Source organism: Chiloscyllium plagiosum, chromosome 1 (assembly GCF_004010195.1).
Source record: "Chiloscyllium plagiosum isolate BGI_BamShark_2017 chromosome 1, ASM401019v2, whole genome shotgun sequence".
Lineage (NCBI taxonomy): Eukaryota > Metazoa > Chordata > Chondrichthyes > Orectolobiformes > Hemiscylliidae > Chiloscyllium > Chiloscyllium plagiosum.
Window position 1 is genome coordinate 34,129,383 of NC_057710.1, and position 18,147 is coordinate 34,147,529.

At 42.2% G+C, this 18,147-nt stretch overlaps 1 protein-coding gene across 1 annotated transcript in view; it reads right to left on the minus strand.

The window, feature by feature from the left end:
• Positions 1–18,147, minus strand: part of myo5b (myosin VB) — a 265,930-nt gene that overhangs the window by 122,686 nt on the left and 125,097 nt on the right. The window contains exons 8-9 of the mRNA XM_043674299.1: positions 11,477–11,584; positions 9,036–9,145 (exon numbers count right to left, since the gene is read on the minus strand). Of these exons, the coding sequence (XP_043530234.1) occupies positions 9,036–9,145; positions 11,477–11,584 (218 nt within the window). The remainder of the gene's footprint in view (positions 1–9,035; positions 9,146–11,476; positions 11,585–18,147) is intronic.

The following is an 18,147-nucleotide window of genomic DNA, read 5'->3' on the forward strand; positions in this document are numbered from 1 at the left end:
CACTCTCCAGTCCCCTGGTACCATCCCCGTTGACAGTGAAGACGAAAAGATAATTGCCAACGTCTCTGCAATTTCCTCTCTTGCTTCCCACATAATCCTAGGATATATCCCGTCAGGCCCAGGGAACCTGTCTATCCTCAAGTTTTTCAAAATGCCTAACACATCATCTTTCCTAACAAGTATCTCCTCTAGCTTACCAGTCCGTTTCATACTCTCCTCTTCAACAATACGGTCCCTCTCATTTGTAAATACTGAAGAATACTCATTCAAGACCTCTCCTATCTCTTCCAACTCAATACACAGTTTCCCACTAATGTCCTTGATCGGACCTACCCTCGTTCTCGTCATTCTCATGTTTCTCACATATGCATAAAAGGGGACATCCTACCCGCCAAAGATTTTTCATGCCCTCTCTTAGCTCTCCTAATCCCATCTACTAACATACAAATCCCACCATGGCAAATAAGAAATTTAAAGTTTAGCTAATTAAATAAGGTTTAAAATAAAACGCCCTTAGCAATAATGGTGATCACAAACCTATTGGTTCATTATTTCTTTTAGGAAAGGAAATGTGCTGTCTCGCCTTTGTGTGAGGAATATATCGAGAGATGATTGTGGAGTGGTAATGTTGCTGGAATAGTAATCCAAAGGCCCAGGCTATTGCTCAGAGAACACGGGTTTAAATCCCAGTGCAATAGCTTATGGAATTTGAATTAAACTAATAAAATCTGAAATTGAAAGGTAATTTCACAGTTTTGTCATCCTGGCAATCATTAAATGGTGTCACTTTTCTTTATCATTATTGCTTTCTTGGGAAGGGAATCTACCATCCTACAACTGGCTGCACAGGAATCCAGACCCACAGCAATGTAGCTGAGTCTTAACTGCCCTCTGAAATGGATGTCAAAGTCACTCAGTTCAAGGTCAACAAGGGAAGGGTAACAAATACTGTCCTTGCCAGTGATGCCATGAAAGAGTAAAGAAAACAGTAATTGACTGAAAAAGTAGCTGATTCATAACTGCCTTCTGAGAAAGGTCTAGAAAGCTATTTGGTTGTGTTCAGGATAACTGCTTCTCACCTCCTTCGAGGGAATTAGAAGAAATAAATCAAGAAATGTTGACCTTACAATCAATGCCCATATCCTACAAATAAATAAGAAAGGAAAGCAAAGAAAAGAAAAGCAGTATTTTTTTGGAGGGAATATTCACACTGAATTTCAGATTCTGAGAAATATTTGACGTAGTACTTAACAGTCACTAGATCACTGCACAAAGTGACATATTGCTGCCAGCACTCTACATTATTTGCCCCCTCTAGACACACACCTTCCTGAAGAAGGGCCTGTGCCCGAAACGTCGAATCTCCTGTTCCCTGGATGCTGCCTGACCTGCTGTGCTGTTCCAGCAATAAAGTTTCAACACACCAGAAATGAACTGCTTGACAGAGATTATTTCTGCTATATTTGTGCATCAACTGTGCCTTTAAAACACTGTCTACTGATTCTATTAGCAACTGTAAATTATTGAATCAGTCTCAGTAAGCACCAATAGTTTCCAGCAAATCAATGGAAAACCACAAGGTGCTTTTGTACTGCATAAAGCACACCAATTTTCTGCAAATTGTTATTTTCTTTCCCCAGTTCTTAAAGGGTCTATGATTCTTATGATCTACCTTGCAGTACTTTTAAAAGCTTTCCCATTTGATCACGCTCATTGAGGATACTGAACTATTTTAGCATGGGGATATCAAAGCTAAGTATACTTATCCATTGCCTGCACATACAAGTTTCCTTTCTTTAATTCACTCATGGACAAGGGCATTGCTGGCATTTATTGCCCATCCCTAGTTGCCCTTGAACTGACTGACATTTCAGCGAGCAGTTGAGAAGCACATGTAGGACCCAACCAGGTGAGAATGGCAAATGTCTTTCCCTGAAAGACATCAGTGAGCCAGGACAGGATACTGATTGAGGATTATCAGCCATGATCATAATGAATGGTGGTGCTGGCTCGAAGGGCAGAATGGCCTACTCCTGCACCTATTGTCTATTGCCATTGTCTTCCCCTGGCAAGAGGAGCTAAACCACAATCCAGAGTACAGAATACAATTAAGACCAAGGCAACTGTAGAGGGAAACTGCACTGATAATTTGAAATAGTGAACTATATAAGGACAAAGTAGAGCAATGTGTTTACTTTTGAATGTCTCCAGTTCAGAGAAGAGCGTTATATATAAAAAGGCCTGTTTTGTAAATTTTTATATTGCATGGCTCACTCATACATTCGAGGAATTATCTGAATCCATAATTCACTCTGCTCATGCATTCTGTCCAGCATTTTTCTATTGGGTATCAACTTCCTTTTGAAAAAGGACGAATGCACAAGATTCGAGAAAGAAATCAGGAAAATGGCACGGAGTTAGATGCTCAGGTGAAAAGCCAGTTCAGATTGGATGGGCTGAATGGGCACCTTCTATACAGGAACAATTCTGTGATTCTTCCCCTTACTCCCAAATGCATTTAATTACAAAATTATCTTACATATCAAACATCTTCAATTTTGCTTCATGCTTTACAAACACATTGCTAAATTTACGACAAATATTCTTTTCTATATTTATTTTACAACTATGATTAGACAATTTTCCAGAAATATTCACTATAAATAGCCAAGGCATGCGACATGTTGGAACAAAGATAAACAGTTTTTATCAAATGTAAAGATTTTAAAAATTAAGATAGGACATTATTCCTAGATTAAATTTTTGATCACAAATTTTCTCAAGTGATTTTGAACTAAAAATCAAATGGAACTTCAGCATCATTTGCCTTCAAGCCAGTTATACAGTTCAGAGATGTACATGTTAATTTATTCTTATTCAAAAAGACACAGCTTGTTTGACACTCCAACCTCACCTCAAAGTGCAATTTTAATCTACAAATGAGTGGACTGGAAGGATAAAAAGACTTTGAAAAAATACTGTTGACTGAACGACTTACATCAATTGCAAAAAAATCCACATCAACAGTGCTGCACAAATAAAGCCTATTTGAGGGGTTAAATGAAAATAAAAGTATTCACCTGAGCTGAATTGCATTGGTTCGTTTCTAAACGGCTCTTGTTGCTCAGGCCAAGCAAAGGTGCAAGGACAAGCACCATGGTGTGGAGGTCACCATTTGTGTAGTAAAGGTGCTTGGCAGAATTGCTGTCTCAACTGCAAATATGCAAATCGCTAAATCATTGACATTTCAAAAGCTCATTTTCCTTCCCTAGGTGATGTACTTTGAGAGATAAAACGTTCAAAACAAGGTTCATTCAAGGGTAGACACTTGACAGGAATCCATGGGGAAGCTGGAAAGATCAATTAATTTCAAATCAACTTTATTTTTCTTCATGCTGTGACCAACGACACGATATTTCTAAGAGATGCTGCTGGCTATTTGGAAAGTTAACTTGGTCTGTGATAACTTGGATCAAATCCAAAACAGGGAATATCAACAACCAGCTTGACAGGGAAGAGCTGAAAATGTGTTGCTGGAAAAGCGCAGCATGTCAGGCAGCATCCAGGGAACAGGAGAATCGACGCTTCGGGCACAAGCCCTTCTTCAGGAAGGGCTTGTGCCCGAAGCATCGATTCTCCTGTTCCCTGGATGCTGCCTGACCTGCTGCGCTTTTCCAGCAACACATTTTCAGCTCTGATCTCCAGCATCTGCAGACCTCACTTTCTCCAGCTTGACAGGGAAGTCAAGTGAGGAGTATTTCATTACACTCCAAATCCTCAGACAAACTTAAGATTCTTTCAGAGTGTCTCATACATACCCATACAGTTAAGAGTCAACTTACAATTTAACAATACGTTATATTTGCAACTTGCAAAGGACTTCACACATCAAACTATTCGAACATCAAACATGATCACATTTGGTGAGGGGTTTCAGGTTAAGAGAACTAATTAGCCACATTGTTGGATATTTCTCAATCACTGGCTGCATTTAAATATCACAGAACACCAGGTTATAGTCCAACTGGTTCATTCGAAGTACAAACTTTCGCAGTGCTGCTCCTTCGCCAGCTAGCTAGGGAAATCGGATCATAGGATACTGAATTTATCGCAAAATTTCTGCAATTTACATGTTAATGAATCGAAACCTCGAGGCCATTCTAAAAGAAGAACGACTTAATAGCAATCCAGGTTTGGTCAATAAATTACATCAGTTTAGAGTCATACAGAACACAGCATGGGAACAGGCCCTTTGGTCCAACTCAACCATGCTGACCAGATATCCTATCTAATCTAGTCCCATTTGCCAGCACTTGGCCCATATCAGTCTAAACTTCCTATTCATATACCCATCCAGATGCCTTTTAAATGCTGTAATTGTACCAGCCTCCACTACTTCCTCTGGCAGCTCATTCTGTACACGCACCACCCTGTGTGAAAAGGCTGCCCCTTGGGTCCCTTTTCAAACTTTCCCCTCTAGTTCTGGACTCCCTCACTCCAGAGAAAATACCTTGTCTATTTATCCTATCCATGCCCCTCCTGATCTTATAAACCTCCATAAATGGTCACCCCTCAGCCTCCGATGGTCCAGGGAAAAAAGCCCCAGGCTATTCATCTTCTCCCTGTAGCTCAAATCCTCCAACCCTGGCAAATCCCTGTAAATCTTTTCTGAACACTTTCAAGTTTCACAACATCTTTCCAATAGGAAGATCAGAATTGCACACAGTATTCCAGAAGTGGCCTAACCAATGAACTGAACAGCCACAACATGACCTCCCAAATCCTATACTCAATACTCTGAACAATAAAGGAGAGCATACCAAACACCTTCTTCATTATCCTGTCTACCTCCGACTCCACTTTCAAGGAACCATTAACCTGCACTCCAAGGTCTTTTTGTTCAGCAACACTCCCTAGGACCTTACCATTAAGTGTATAATTCCTGCTAAGAGCTGCTTTTTTAAAATCCAGCACCTCGCATTTATCTAAATTAAACTCCATTTGCCACTCCTTAGCTCATTGGCCCAGCTGATCAAGATCCTGTTGTAATCTGAGGTAACTTTCTTTGTTGTCCGCTATGTTTCCAATTTTGGTGTCATCTGCAAACTTACTAACTAGACCTATGTTCCCATCCAAATCATTTATATAAACTGACAAATAGCAACGGACCCAGCAATGATCCTTGTGGCACTCCACTGGTCTCGGGCCTCCAGTCTGAAAAACAATCCGCCACCACCACCCTCTGTCTTCTACCTTTGAGCCAGTTCTGTATCCAAATGGCTAGTTCTCCCTGTATTCTGTGAGATCTAACCTTGCTAATCAATCTCCCATGGGGAACCTTGTCAAACGCCTTATTGAAATCCATATAGATCACATCTCCCGCTCTGCCCTCATCAATCCTCTTTGCTACTTCTTCAAACCTCGATCAAGTGTGTGAGACATGATTTCCCATGCACAAAGCCATGCTGATGATCCCTAATCAGTCCCTGACTTTCCAAATACATGTAAATTCTGTCCCTCAGGATTCCCTCCAACAACTTGCCCACCAGTCCACAGTTCCCTGGCTTTTCTTACCACCTTTCTTAAACAGTGGTACCACATTAGCCAACCTCCAGTCTTTCAGCACCTCACCTGTGACTATTGACATGTCTCAACAAGAGGCCCAGCAATCACTTCCCTAGCTTCCCACAGAGTTCTGGGTACACCTGAGCAGGTCCTGAGGATTTATCCACCTTTATGCATATCAAGACATCCAGCTCTTCCTCCTCTGTAATATGGACATTTTTCAAGATGTCACCATCTATTTCCCCACATAATATATATTCAATGTTCTTCTTCACCATAAACACTCCGCCATCTCCTGTGGTGTCACATATATCTTTGAGGGGTCCTATGCTCAATTATCCTAGTTACTGTGTTGCCCTTAATGGATTTGTAAAATCACTTTGGATTTTCCTTAACCCTATTTGCCAAAGCTATCTCATGTCTCTTTTTTGTCCTCCTGATTTTCCTCAAGTATACTCCTACTTCCTTTACACTCTAAGGATTCACTCGATCTATTCTGTCTATACCTTAGATATGCTTCCTTCTTTTTCTTAACCAAACCCGCAATTTCTTTAGTCATCCAACTTTCCCTATACCTACCAGCCTTTCCTTTCACCCTGACAGGAATATACTTTCTTTGGATCCTTGTTATCTCATTTCTGAAGGCTTCCCATTTTCCAGCCATCCCTTTACCTGCAAACATCTGCCCCCAATCAGCTTTTGAAAGTTCTTGCCTAATGCCACCAAAATTAGCATTCCTCCAATTTAGAACTTCAACTTTACATCTCGTGTACCCTTTTCCATCGCTAGTTTAAAACTATGGTCGCTGGCCCTCACTGTCACCTCAGTCACCTGCCCTGCCTTACTTCCCAAGAATTGGTCAAGTTTTGCACCTTGTCTAGTAAGCACATCCACATACTGAATCAGAAAATTTTCTTCTACACACCGAAATTCCTCTCCATCTAAACCCTTAACACTATGGTGGTGCCAGTCTATGTTTGGAAAGTTAAAAATCCCCTACCATAACTATCAATTGTATGACACAATGATCTTTCGCTATAAATTCTATGTCCTATGATCCGAATACACTTGCCACCTGACAAAGGAGCAGCATTCAAACGTTTGTACTTATAAATAAACCTGTTGGACTATAACTTGGCGTTGTGTGATTTTAAACTTTGTCCACCCCAGCACCTCCACATCATGCATTTAAATAAGCCAAGGCAACCATTGCATAATCTTCATTGTAAAAGAAAAAAGGCACACAGCAAGGAGATAATTTAAAGCTATAACTTAATGAAGGGCTTCCCAAGGCGTGTGTTTTAAGTCAAGATTTTGAGATGCATACACCAAGGCATCAACGGCTGCTGTGGAGTTTAGAATGAGTGTTAAAACCCACACAACCCCTTACTCTCCTTGCATATTTTTGGTCATGATTACAATCTTTGGGGCTTGATTCCTGTTACACAAAGAACAAAACAGCACAGTAACAAGCTCTTCGGCCCTCTAAGCCTGGGTCACCACATTTTGCTCTTCCATATTAAAACTGTCTTAACTAACAGGATCCATATCCCTCCATTCCCTTCAATACACGTATTTGTCCAGATGCCTCTTGAATGCTGCTCGTGTGTCTGCTTCCACCACCTCCTCTGGCAGCAAATTCCAGCCACTCACCACCCTTTGTGTGAAAAATGCGTCTTGCACATTGCTTTTAAATTGACCCCCTCGCACCTTGAACCTGTATCCCCTAGTAAATGACCTCTCCACCCTGAGAAAAAGCCTTGTACTTTCCATGCTACCTATGCCATTCACAATCTTTTAGACTTCTATGAGTTCGCCCCTCAACCTCCTGCATTCCAGTGAAAACAAACCCAGTCTATCCAACCTTTCTTCAAAGCTAAAATCTCCCATAGCAGGCAACATCCTGGTAAACCCTTTCTGTACCCTCTCCAAAACAACCACATCCTTCTGGTAAAGTGGTGACCAGAACTGCATGCAATATTCCAAGTGTGGCCTCACTGAAACTTCTATAAAGTTTCAGCACAACTTGCCTGTCCTTATACTCAATGCACCTTCTAAGAGAGGCAAACATGTCATAGACCTTTTTTACTACCTTATCTACCTGCACTGCAATAATCAGTTGACCTGCACACCCAAATCCCTCTGCATATCAACACTCCTATCATTCACTGTATACTTTCCACCTGTAATTGACCTTCCAAAATGAATCATCTCACATTTGTCAGGATTAAACTCCATCTGCCATTTTTCTGCCCATGCCTCCAACTGATCTATATCCTGCTGCGTCCTCTGACAATCCTCCTCACTATCCGCACTCCACTAATCTTTGTTTCGTCCACAAACTTACTAATTAGACCAGCCACGTTTTGCTCCAAATCACTTACGTTGATCATGAACAGCGAAGGTAAGCACGGATCCCTGTGGAACACCACCAGTCACACCCTTCATTCTCAAAAACATCCTTCCACTGCTACCCGCTGTCCCCTGTGACTAAGCCAGTTCTGTATTCATCTTGCCAGCTCACCCTTTATATCATATGTTACCTTTTGTAGGAGTCTGCCATGAGGATACAGCATAGAGTCATACAGCATGGAAGAGACCCTTCAGTCCATGCCAACCAGGCTTCCCAAAATAAACTAGTCCCACTTGTCTGCATTTGGCCCATTTCCTCTCAACATTCCCTATTTATTTACCTGCTCAAATATTTTTTAAATGTTGTAACTATCAGCATTTACCACCTCCTCACGTGGGTCATTCCACATGCGAAGTGTGAAGGAAGGTACTCATTACTTTAAAACCTAGAAAAGTAAACAGAACCTATTGGGCGGCACGGTAGCATAGTGGTTAGCACTGCTGCTTCACAGCGCCAGAGACCCGGGTTCAATTCCCGCCTCAGGCGACTGACTGTGTGGAGTTTGCACATTCTCCCCGTGTCTGCGTGGGTTTCCTCCGGGTGCTCCGGTTTCCTCCCACAATCCAAAAATGTGCAGGGGTTAGGTGAATTGGCCATGCTAAATTGCCCGTAGTGTTAGGTGAAGGGGTAAATGTAGGAGAATGGGTTTGGGTGGGTTACGCTTCGGCGGGTCGGTGTGGACTTGTTGGGCCGAAGGGCCTGTTTCCACACTGTAAGTAATCTAATCTAATCTAATCATCTAAAAATCTAATCTATTGTTGTACTCCACACATTCTCTCCTTCTTCCCCTTTGCACCCATCTTCAAAACAAAGTGACAAAGTGACAATGGGAAAAAAGTTTTACAAGCACTGAACTAAATGTTAAAGTTCAGTTAAAGTTGGAAATAAATGAGTGAAGTTTGGTCTCTTAGCACAGTAATTACTCATGAAAGTAGATCACAACTGTGCCAGAAAGCCTTACTGCTCAACATCTTAAATACACATAAGAAATATTAATGTCAGCAGCCTGTCTATGGAGGAGGTTTCATTTGGAGTAAATGCTCTGCATGAGACTTACAGCAACACCACAAGTGTCTACATCTCTTTCAGACACTATTTCCACATTTCCCAGGTGGAGAATTGAAGCGATTACTCTGTAAATGTTCATCTGGTGTGCATCCTTTACACCTGAAGAAAATAAATGCATCATTACCAACTCCAGTCCCAAGAGTATAGAGATTAGCAACAGTGTTATTTTAGTTCCATTGCTGCAACTAAAGTCAAAACAATATTCAGAAGTGGTAGCCACTTTGTCCATAACTGATATTTCCACATTAAACTGCAAACACAGATGTTTAAACCCAACTACTTAAGAGACAAGTTTATAACTTGTAAAAAAAATTAATTTAATCCCTTTCACCTTTTATTAAGTTACTAATTTTTAAAATTAAACTTATGTTTTAATGGGATGCGGGTACCATTGGCTGAGCCAGCATTTTTATTGCCCATCTCTAATTTCACTCTATAAAAACCAAAACTAGTTCACAGAAAAGAAAGACCCTGAATTTGAACACACTACCTTGTTCCCAGCCCAACATCTGTCTCAGGCTTGCTGCAGTGCTCCAGCAAAGTTCAGCGCAAGCTGGAACACCACCACCTCATTTTCCACCTTGGGGTCACTGCAGCCTTCTGGATTCAAAACCAAGTTCAATAACTTTAGATTTAGATTACTTACAGTGTGGAAACAGGCCCTGCGGCCCAGCAAGTCCACACAGACCTGCCGAAGCGCAACCCACCCAGACCCATTCCCCTACACCTAACACTACAGGCAATTTAGCATGGCCAATTCACCTAGCCTGCACATTTTCTTTTTGGACTGTGGGAGGAAACCGGAGCACCCGGAGGAAACCCACACAGACACGGGGAGAATGTGCAAACTCCACACAGTCAGTCGCCTGTGGCCAGAGACCCGGGTCAATTCCCGCCTCAGGCGACTGACTGTGTGGAGTCTGCACATTCTCCCCGTGTCTGTGTGGGTTTCCTCCGGGTGCTCCGGTTTCCTGCCACAGTTCAAAAACATGCAGGTTAGGTGAATTGGCCATGCTAAATTGCCTGTAGTGTTAGGTGAAGGGGTAAAACGTAGGAGAATGGGTCTGGGTGGGTTGCGCGTCGGTGGGTCGGTGTGGACTTGTTGGGCCGAAGGGCCTGTTTCCACACTGTAGGTAATCTAAAAAAAAACCTTAGGGCCTGAGCTCTTCTGTGTCCTTACTCCGACCAGTCATTGTTATCATACACTGTAGTCTGCTATTACACACAACCCATTGATAGCCATTAACAGTCCCCATTAACAGCTATTCGCTCTCCTAGCTAGATTGTTCTTTGTCTGTTCAACTGTTCTTCTCTCTCTTTAGGCTTTATCCCCACCTTTGTTTCCTCCTTAGCCCCTTCCCCCACCTTCTGCATATAAACTGACATTTTCCTAGCCACCATCAATTCTGAAGAAGGGTCACTCGACTGGAACGTTAATTGACTTCTCCCCACAGATGCTGCCAGACCTGCTGAGCTTTACCAGCAATTTCTACTTTTGTCCCGAATTGGAGTTGGCAGTGGTGAGCTGCCCCAGTCCTGAAGCAGGCATACCTACAGTGCTGTTAGGAAGGGAGTTTCAAGATTTTGAAGCAACAATAAACAGCGATTCAGTTCAAAGTCAAGATAATGTATGGCTTGGAAGAGAAGTTGCAGATAGTGGTGCCCCCATGCATCTGCTGTCTTTGCCATGGATTTGGAAGGTGCGGTCAGTTATCATAGGGAGCTGCATCTTGTACATGGGGCCACTGTGGAGCAGTTCTGAAGCTGGTGGATGGTGTGCCAATCAAGCAGAGTGCTTGATCCTGGATGGTTCAAGCTTCTAGTGGTGTTGGAGCTGCACCAAACCAGGGAACTGAAGAATATTCAATCACACTCCTGTCTTACTTCAGTACACCTGACTAAGGAGCAGGAGTAGGCCATTCAGCCCTTCAATCCCAACATGTGGCTAGAAGATTGTGAACAGGCTTTGGTATAGGAGAGGAGTTCCTCACCACAGAATTCTCAGGCTCTGACTAGCTCTTGTAACCATTGTATTTACATGACTGATTTGGTTCAGTTTTTGGTCAATGGTAGTACCAGCATGTTCAAAGTGGGACATTTCCCAAGAGAGCATAATTAAATGTTAAGGGGAGATGGTCCTTGTTGGTTTGACTCCTGGATACCAGAAATCCTCACTTAACGAGCCATTCCTCAAGTCAGTGCAAGCTCTGTCTGATATGAACAGGACTCCATGACAGCAACTGAGTGTGGAAATTCTACCAGATACTTTCTGGTCAACCTAAAAATTCCAGGATAAGTTGTTATGTAACAACCTTCAACAAACATACTTGCATGAAAATGACACTACTTTAACATTACAGCGAATCCAAGACTCATAAATACAAAATGGATTTGAATTTATCTTTTGAAATTAGAGACCTTTGACCTTACCAAGTAGTGTGAAAGCATTCCATGTCCTCTCAAAATCCTCAGCATCATTAACTCCATCTATTTCTGTGTTACCACCCTGTGTGGCATAAAAATAGTCTTCCGCACTGCCTGAAAAATTAGCAAAATTCCAGTTATTTATAATTACAGATGAATGGGTTAGCAGTGTACGTTGTTGTTCCATTCTGGAAGGTAAAGTTGTTGTGCTGCCGTCATTATAACTTCATCAAGCTAAGAATTTACAGCTAGAAAATAAAGTCATATTAATTAGTCTACATGTTTAAAATGGAATTAAAAGTCTTGAGCGATGGAATTTTTTAATACCATTTTACAAATGATTCTGTGAGAAAATTAGCATTCCGGCTATATAAAAGTTAGTGTCACCCATCTCAGTTAATTTGTTCAAGATAATTACAATCTACCCATAGAATATATGGTTTTATTGCAATTAAGATTATACATTCCATTCTTAGTTGGATTCTCTTTCCTTGATGAATTTTGATTAATTACCAAAGATTAGAATTTGTAATTAAAACACTAATCATGCATGTTGAAAATCCAAATAAAAATAGAAAGATCTGGGAACGGGCAGTGAATCATCCTACAGCCAACAGAAGCGCCAACATTAACCCTTTGACTTTCCGCACAAAATCAATCACACTGCATCCCTCCCACCCTTCTCCGTATTATACTCATTGCTGGATCACAGTACTGTTCATTTTTGTACAGAAACATGGATTCTTCGCTGACATGGATCCACACTGCCCAATTAAAACCATTAATCTTAAATCAACACAAATCATTTGTTACTAAACCAGTTTAGTACCAACCATATCCATCTCTTCCCTGCAATCACAGAACTCTGAAACACAAAATAGAATGGTACAAAGTATTCTGCCAGCCTTCAAAGAGCTATTTTAGTTCAATTAGCTCAATTAATTCTATTCCAGTCCTACCCAAAGCCCTGCAAATTGTTTCCCTTCAAGTATTCACTCCCATTTCTTTTTGAAATGTACTACTGTATTTATTCACGATGCACTTGTGACAGTGCTTTGCAGATCATAACAATCAAGTTGTACATAACATGTTTGCTAAAATGGGGAAATGATGATGCAAATGGTCATCCAGAGCCCCAGTCTAATGTTCTGGGAATATGTGTACAAATCCCACCACGACAGATTGCAAAACTTCAAATGTAATAAAAATCTGTGATCGAAAGCAAGTCTAATGGTAACCATTGTCATGTTGTAAATTTCCATCAGGGAAGAAATCTGCCCGGTCATCATTACCTGGTCTGGCTTACATGTGACTCCAGAGCCAATACTACTTAACTGTCTTCTGGAACATGTCCCATTATTTATTCTATCAAACCCCTTCGTGGTTTTGAATATTACCTTCCCTGCTCCAGCGAGAACAAACCCAACCAAAGGCTTCCACTCCATAGTAGAATTTTTTTCTGGCAGTAAATTATTTATATGTTGACTGAAGGGGATGGGACAGAGCTGTTGTGCAGACAGGAAATGGGTTCCCCAAATGTTCTGCAGAATTTAATTATGGAACTGCAGAATTTCTAATCCCTCTGCAGTCTCTACACAAAGACGATCTAATCTGCTGGCTAGAGCCTTTCAAGCAGGAAGCTTGGCCTCAGGACCAAAGCATTTGATTATATTTGTCATTGGGATGAGAGGGTCAATGGCAAGACTAGAATTTATTGCTGGATCCTCGATTGCCCTTGAGAAGATGATGGTGAGCCCAACAGCCAACAAGAGGTGAGGCCATACTGGATTTGGTTCTGGGTTTGAGAAGATATGGTGAGCCCAACAGCCAACAAGAGGTGAGGCCATACTGGATTTGGTTCTGGGTAACGAACCAGGCCAGGTGTTAGAATTAGAGGTAGGTGAGCACTTTGGGGATAGTGACCATAATTCGGTGATTTTTACACCCGTGATGGAGAGGGATAAGTGTGTACTACAGGGCAAGAATTATAGCTGGGGTAAGGGAAATTATGATGCGGTGAGGCATGACTTAGGATGTGTGGCTTGGAAAAGTAGACTCCAAGGCAAGAGTGTAAATGATATGTGGAACTTGTTCAAGGGGCAACTATTGAGTGTCCTTGATAATTATGTACCTGTCAGGCAGGAAGGAAAGGGTCGTGCGAGGGAGCCGTGGTTTAATAAGGAATTGGAATCCCTTGTTAAATGGAAGAGGGCGGCCTATCTCAAGATGAGACGTGAAGGTACAATTGGGGCGACTGCTTGCCCAGATTCTGCATTTAACCAACTTGCCATCTGACAATGAAGCACATTCCACAGTGTACAGCACAAAGCTACTCAAACTGAAGTTAATCAAAGTCTAAAATAAAATTTGAGCTATTCTGAAAGGATTGTTCCAGGTAATTCCAATGAAGGCGCTGCTTCCTTCCCTACCAAAACTCTGAAGGCCTTGATCAGAGTTACCAAAATCAGTTTTGAAATTTCTACAGCTGAATTAATATTCATCACTCAATCCCCGATAGAACTGAAGTCTGTGGAAGATAGGTTATTTGCTGACCAGTTTTCAGGTTCCTGTGTAGGTTCCATACCTTGGAGGTAGTAATCTTCTCCACTTCTAGCGCATAGTCGAGGAGAGGTGTGGCTGGGAAATGCTGCTTCACAAAATCCTTTAGGATCTGTACCCTCATGTCTGGATTGTTAATCTGTGATCAGGAAAGTTTAATTCATCAAATACCACAATGGCGATTTAAATGTGCAGTACATACCAGGATCTCTATCAGATCATGGTATTTCCAAAGTGACTGATCATCATTCCCAGACTATATATTTGTGACAGCTGAAACGTTGTCACCTCTAGATGCAGTTACCCCAATCTTCAACACGGAATAAATCAGAGTGCTTCCAAAACACTGAACATCAACACAATTGGCAGATTACAGCCACTGTACTCCCCAGCAACTCAAGACAACTTATACTTGTGTTCCAAACTCTGGTTTTCCTGTTTTAATTTGTAAAAAGCTATTCCTTAAAATCTTAAATCAATTCACCACAACCATGAGATAATATGAGATGTATGACATTTATTTGTATTTAATTTAGAAGTGTCACCTTCAATGATAAACCCTTGTAAACCCAAGTCAAAAACACTTGGGGAAAGCGGTAGATGTGGTATATATGGATTTTAGTAAGGCGTTTGATAAGGTTCCCCATGGTAGGCTACTGCAGAAAATACGGAGATATGGCATTGAGGGTGGGTTGGAGGTTTGGATTAGGAATTGGCTGGATGGAAGAAGACAGAGGGTAGTAGTTGATGGCAAAGTTTCTTCATGGAGTGCCGTCACTAGCGGTGTTCCGCAAGGATCTGTTTTGGGACCATTGCTGTTTGTCATTTTTATAAATGACCTGGAAGAGGGGTTAGAAGGTTGGGTGAGCAAGTTTGTGGATGATACGAAAGTCGGAGGAGTTGTTGACAGTGAGGAAGGATGTGGCAGGTTACAGCAGGATATAGAGGGGCTGCAGAGCTGGGCAGAAAGGTGGCTAATGGAATTCAATGTAGCTAAGTGTGAGGTGATTCACTTTGGGTAGAATAACAAAAAGATGGGGTACTGGGTTAATGGTCGGATACTTGGTAGTGTGGATGAGCAGAGGGATCTTGGTGTCCATGTACACAGATCTCTGAAAGTTGCCACCCAGGTAAATAGTGCGGTGAGGAAGGCATATGGCGTACTGGCTTTTATTGGTAGAGGAATTGAGTTCCGGAGTCCTGAGGTCATGATGCAGTTGTATAAGACTCTGGTACGGCCGCATCTGGAATATTGTGTGCAGTTTTGGTCGCCATACTATAGGAAGGATGTGGAGGCATTGGAACGGGTGCAGAGGAGGTTTACCAGGATGTTGCCTGGTATGAAAGGAAAATCGTATGAGGAGAGACTGAGGCACTTGGGGCTGTTTTCACTAGAGAAAAGAAGGTTTAGGGGTGACTTGATTGAGGTGTACAAGATGATTAGGGGGTTAGATAGGGTCGACAGTATGAACCTTTTCCCGCGTATTGAGTCGGGTATTACAAGGGGGCATAGCTTTAAATTAAGGGGGGGTAGATATAGGACTGGTGTTAGGGGTAGGTTCTTCACTCAGCAAGTCGTTAGTTCATGGAATGCCCTGCCAGTAACAGTGGTGGACTCTCCCTCTTTATGGGCATTTAAGAGGGCATTGGATAGGTATATGGAGGATAGTGGGTTAGTGTAGTTTAGGTGGGCTTGGATCGGCGCAACATCGAGGGCCCAAGGGCCTGTACTGCGCTGTATTCTTCTATGTTCTTCTATGTTCTATATTTATATTCAGCTCATGAGGCTTACTTTAGGGGCAGTGGGACCTGGAAAATTGGGAAAGATTGAGGGTTCAATGGTGAGAAGGGGAGTAATGTTGATGCTTAAGAGAATAAACATATTAAACCGCAAAGCACAGACCTTTGGGAGTGGAGACTCCGCCCAAGGCTCCTGTTTATAAAGTCACAGATTCTACTTGTTTTTTCAAAAAAAAAAATGAAGAAAAGTCACCACTTTGCCCTCACTGCCTACCAAGGCTTGTATGTGTTTTCACCTACCCTGTGTATACCCAGAGGTCTGTCACTGAATCCTCTTCAAAATTATAGAATTTTAACAAAAAAATATTACTGCTTCTCATCAAATTGTATCACGTCACGCTTCACTGCCTTAGGTTGCATCTGTCAAGTGTCTGTTTAATCAGTCTGTGCTACTCCTGCTGTTACATGCCTCAGCATTTACTGCATTTTAAAATGTTGGTGTTATTTTTGAATATATACTCTGTTTACTCATATTCATGTCATTAACTGTCTGTGATGCTAATTTGGAGAACACCGCAGTACATTCCCCTTACAGCCTATAAAATAGCGCAGCAAATAGGAATTGAGGACTACAACAGAACCCAAGATTATAAGCGGATCTTGTGAAATTCAACCATGACTTGAAATACATGTCAAATATTAATTTTCTTTGATTAATCAACTAAAGAACAATTCGTAATTGCACTTGTACTAAACTAACTCCTAACTAGAGGATTAACAAATCTGACATAAGAGAAAGCAAACTACTCTTGGACCCAACCACCTTGATATGACTAATGCTCCCTGAACTGACAACCAACCCCCAACCACATAATTACCTGTGATACGTTTTCAACTTGACCTCTCTTCTCCAACCACCTGACTGCCTCCCCATCACCTGCAACTCTCCCAAACCTGACCCAACTGGACTAACCGCTGCCACTGCCTACTTTACTGACCAAATCCAACTATTCCCTGAGCATCTGACTACTCCTTGGCCCAAATGCACCCCTTGAGACTCGAGCATTTACTTTTCCCCCCTCCTCAAAGACCTTACTATTCTCCACTGATGTAACCAGACTGCAACTCCCAACCACAGCAAATTACCTTTCCTAGTGATGACCTCATTTCGCTGGCTTAACTACAGTCCCCACCCGATGCAAGGAACCGCACCACCACCTGATTGCCCATCCAAATAAAGCAGGCTGCCCCACAGCCAACTTATCTACTTACCTCACCATCTGTCCATTTATCATCCAGTTACTATTCATTAACATTCAAAGACTAGACATTTATACTTACCACATGCAGCTAGTGCCATATGGAGGGCGGGTGGGGAGGGGAAGAGTGGGTGGGTGAGAAGAGATCATTTTGGTGGGGGCTGTGGAGAGGGTTTTAGCGTTTCCCCTGACTCCGCTCCCCCTCAGAGAGTTCCCAGATAGGCAAAGCACTCTGCATTTCTGGAACAGCCAGACCTAAAAGGCTCCAGAAGAACTGTGGAACAGCACCAAGTCAGCAGAATTTCCTAATAGAGTGGCAACCCGACAACTGCCCTCTTCCAAAGATCCCAGCCAGAACTTTGGGAAAGTCGTTGAGTTGGATGTGATAGACGAGACAGAAAGGGACAAATCTAATCATGAATCTAAACAAGAGAGGGAGAATCCTAAACTAGAGGTGCGAGTGAACATAGAACATAGAACAATACAGCACAGAACAGGCCCTTTGGCCCACGATGTTGTGCCGAACTTCTAACCTAGATTAAGTACCCATCCATGTACCTATCCAAATGCCGCTTAAAGGTCGCCAATGATTCCGACTCCACCACTCCCACGGGCAGCGCATTCCATGCCCCCACCACTCTCTGGGTAAAGAACCCACCCCTGACATCTCCCCATAACCTTCCACCCTTCACCTTAAATTTATGTCCCCTTGTAACACTCGGTTGTGCCCGGGGAAAAAGTTTCTGACTGTCTACTCTATCTATTCCTCTGATCATCTTATAAACCTCTATCAAGTCACCCCTCATCCTTCGCCGTTCCAACGAGAAAAGGCCGAGAACTCTCAACCTATCCTCGTACGACTTCCTCTCCATTCCAGGCAACATCCTGGTAAATCCATAATTCTATATACTTGTTTCAGGTTGCCCCTCAACCTCTGATGCTCTAGCAAAAATTATCTAAGTTTGTCTAAACTCTCTTTATAGGTAATACAATCAATCTAGGCAACATCCTGGTAAACTTCTTTTCCACCCTCTCCAAAGCATCCACATCTTTCCTATAGCATATGGCGACCAGAATTATATGCAATACTCTACAAGTGGCCGACAAAGTTTTATACAG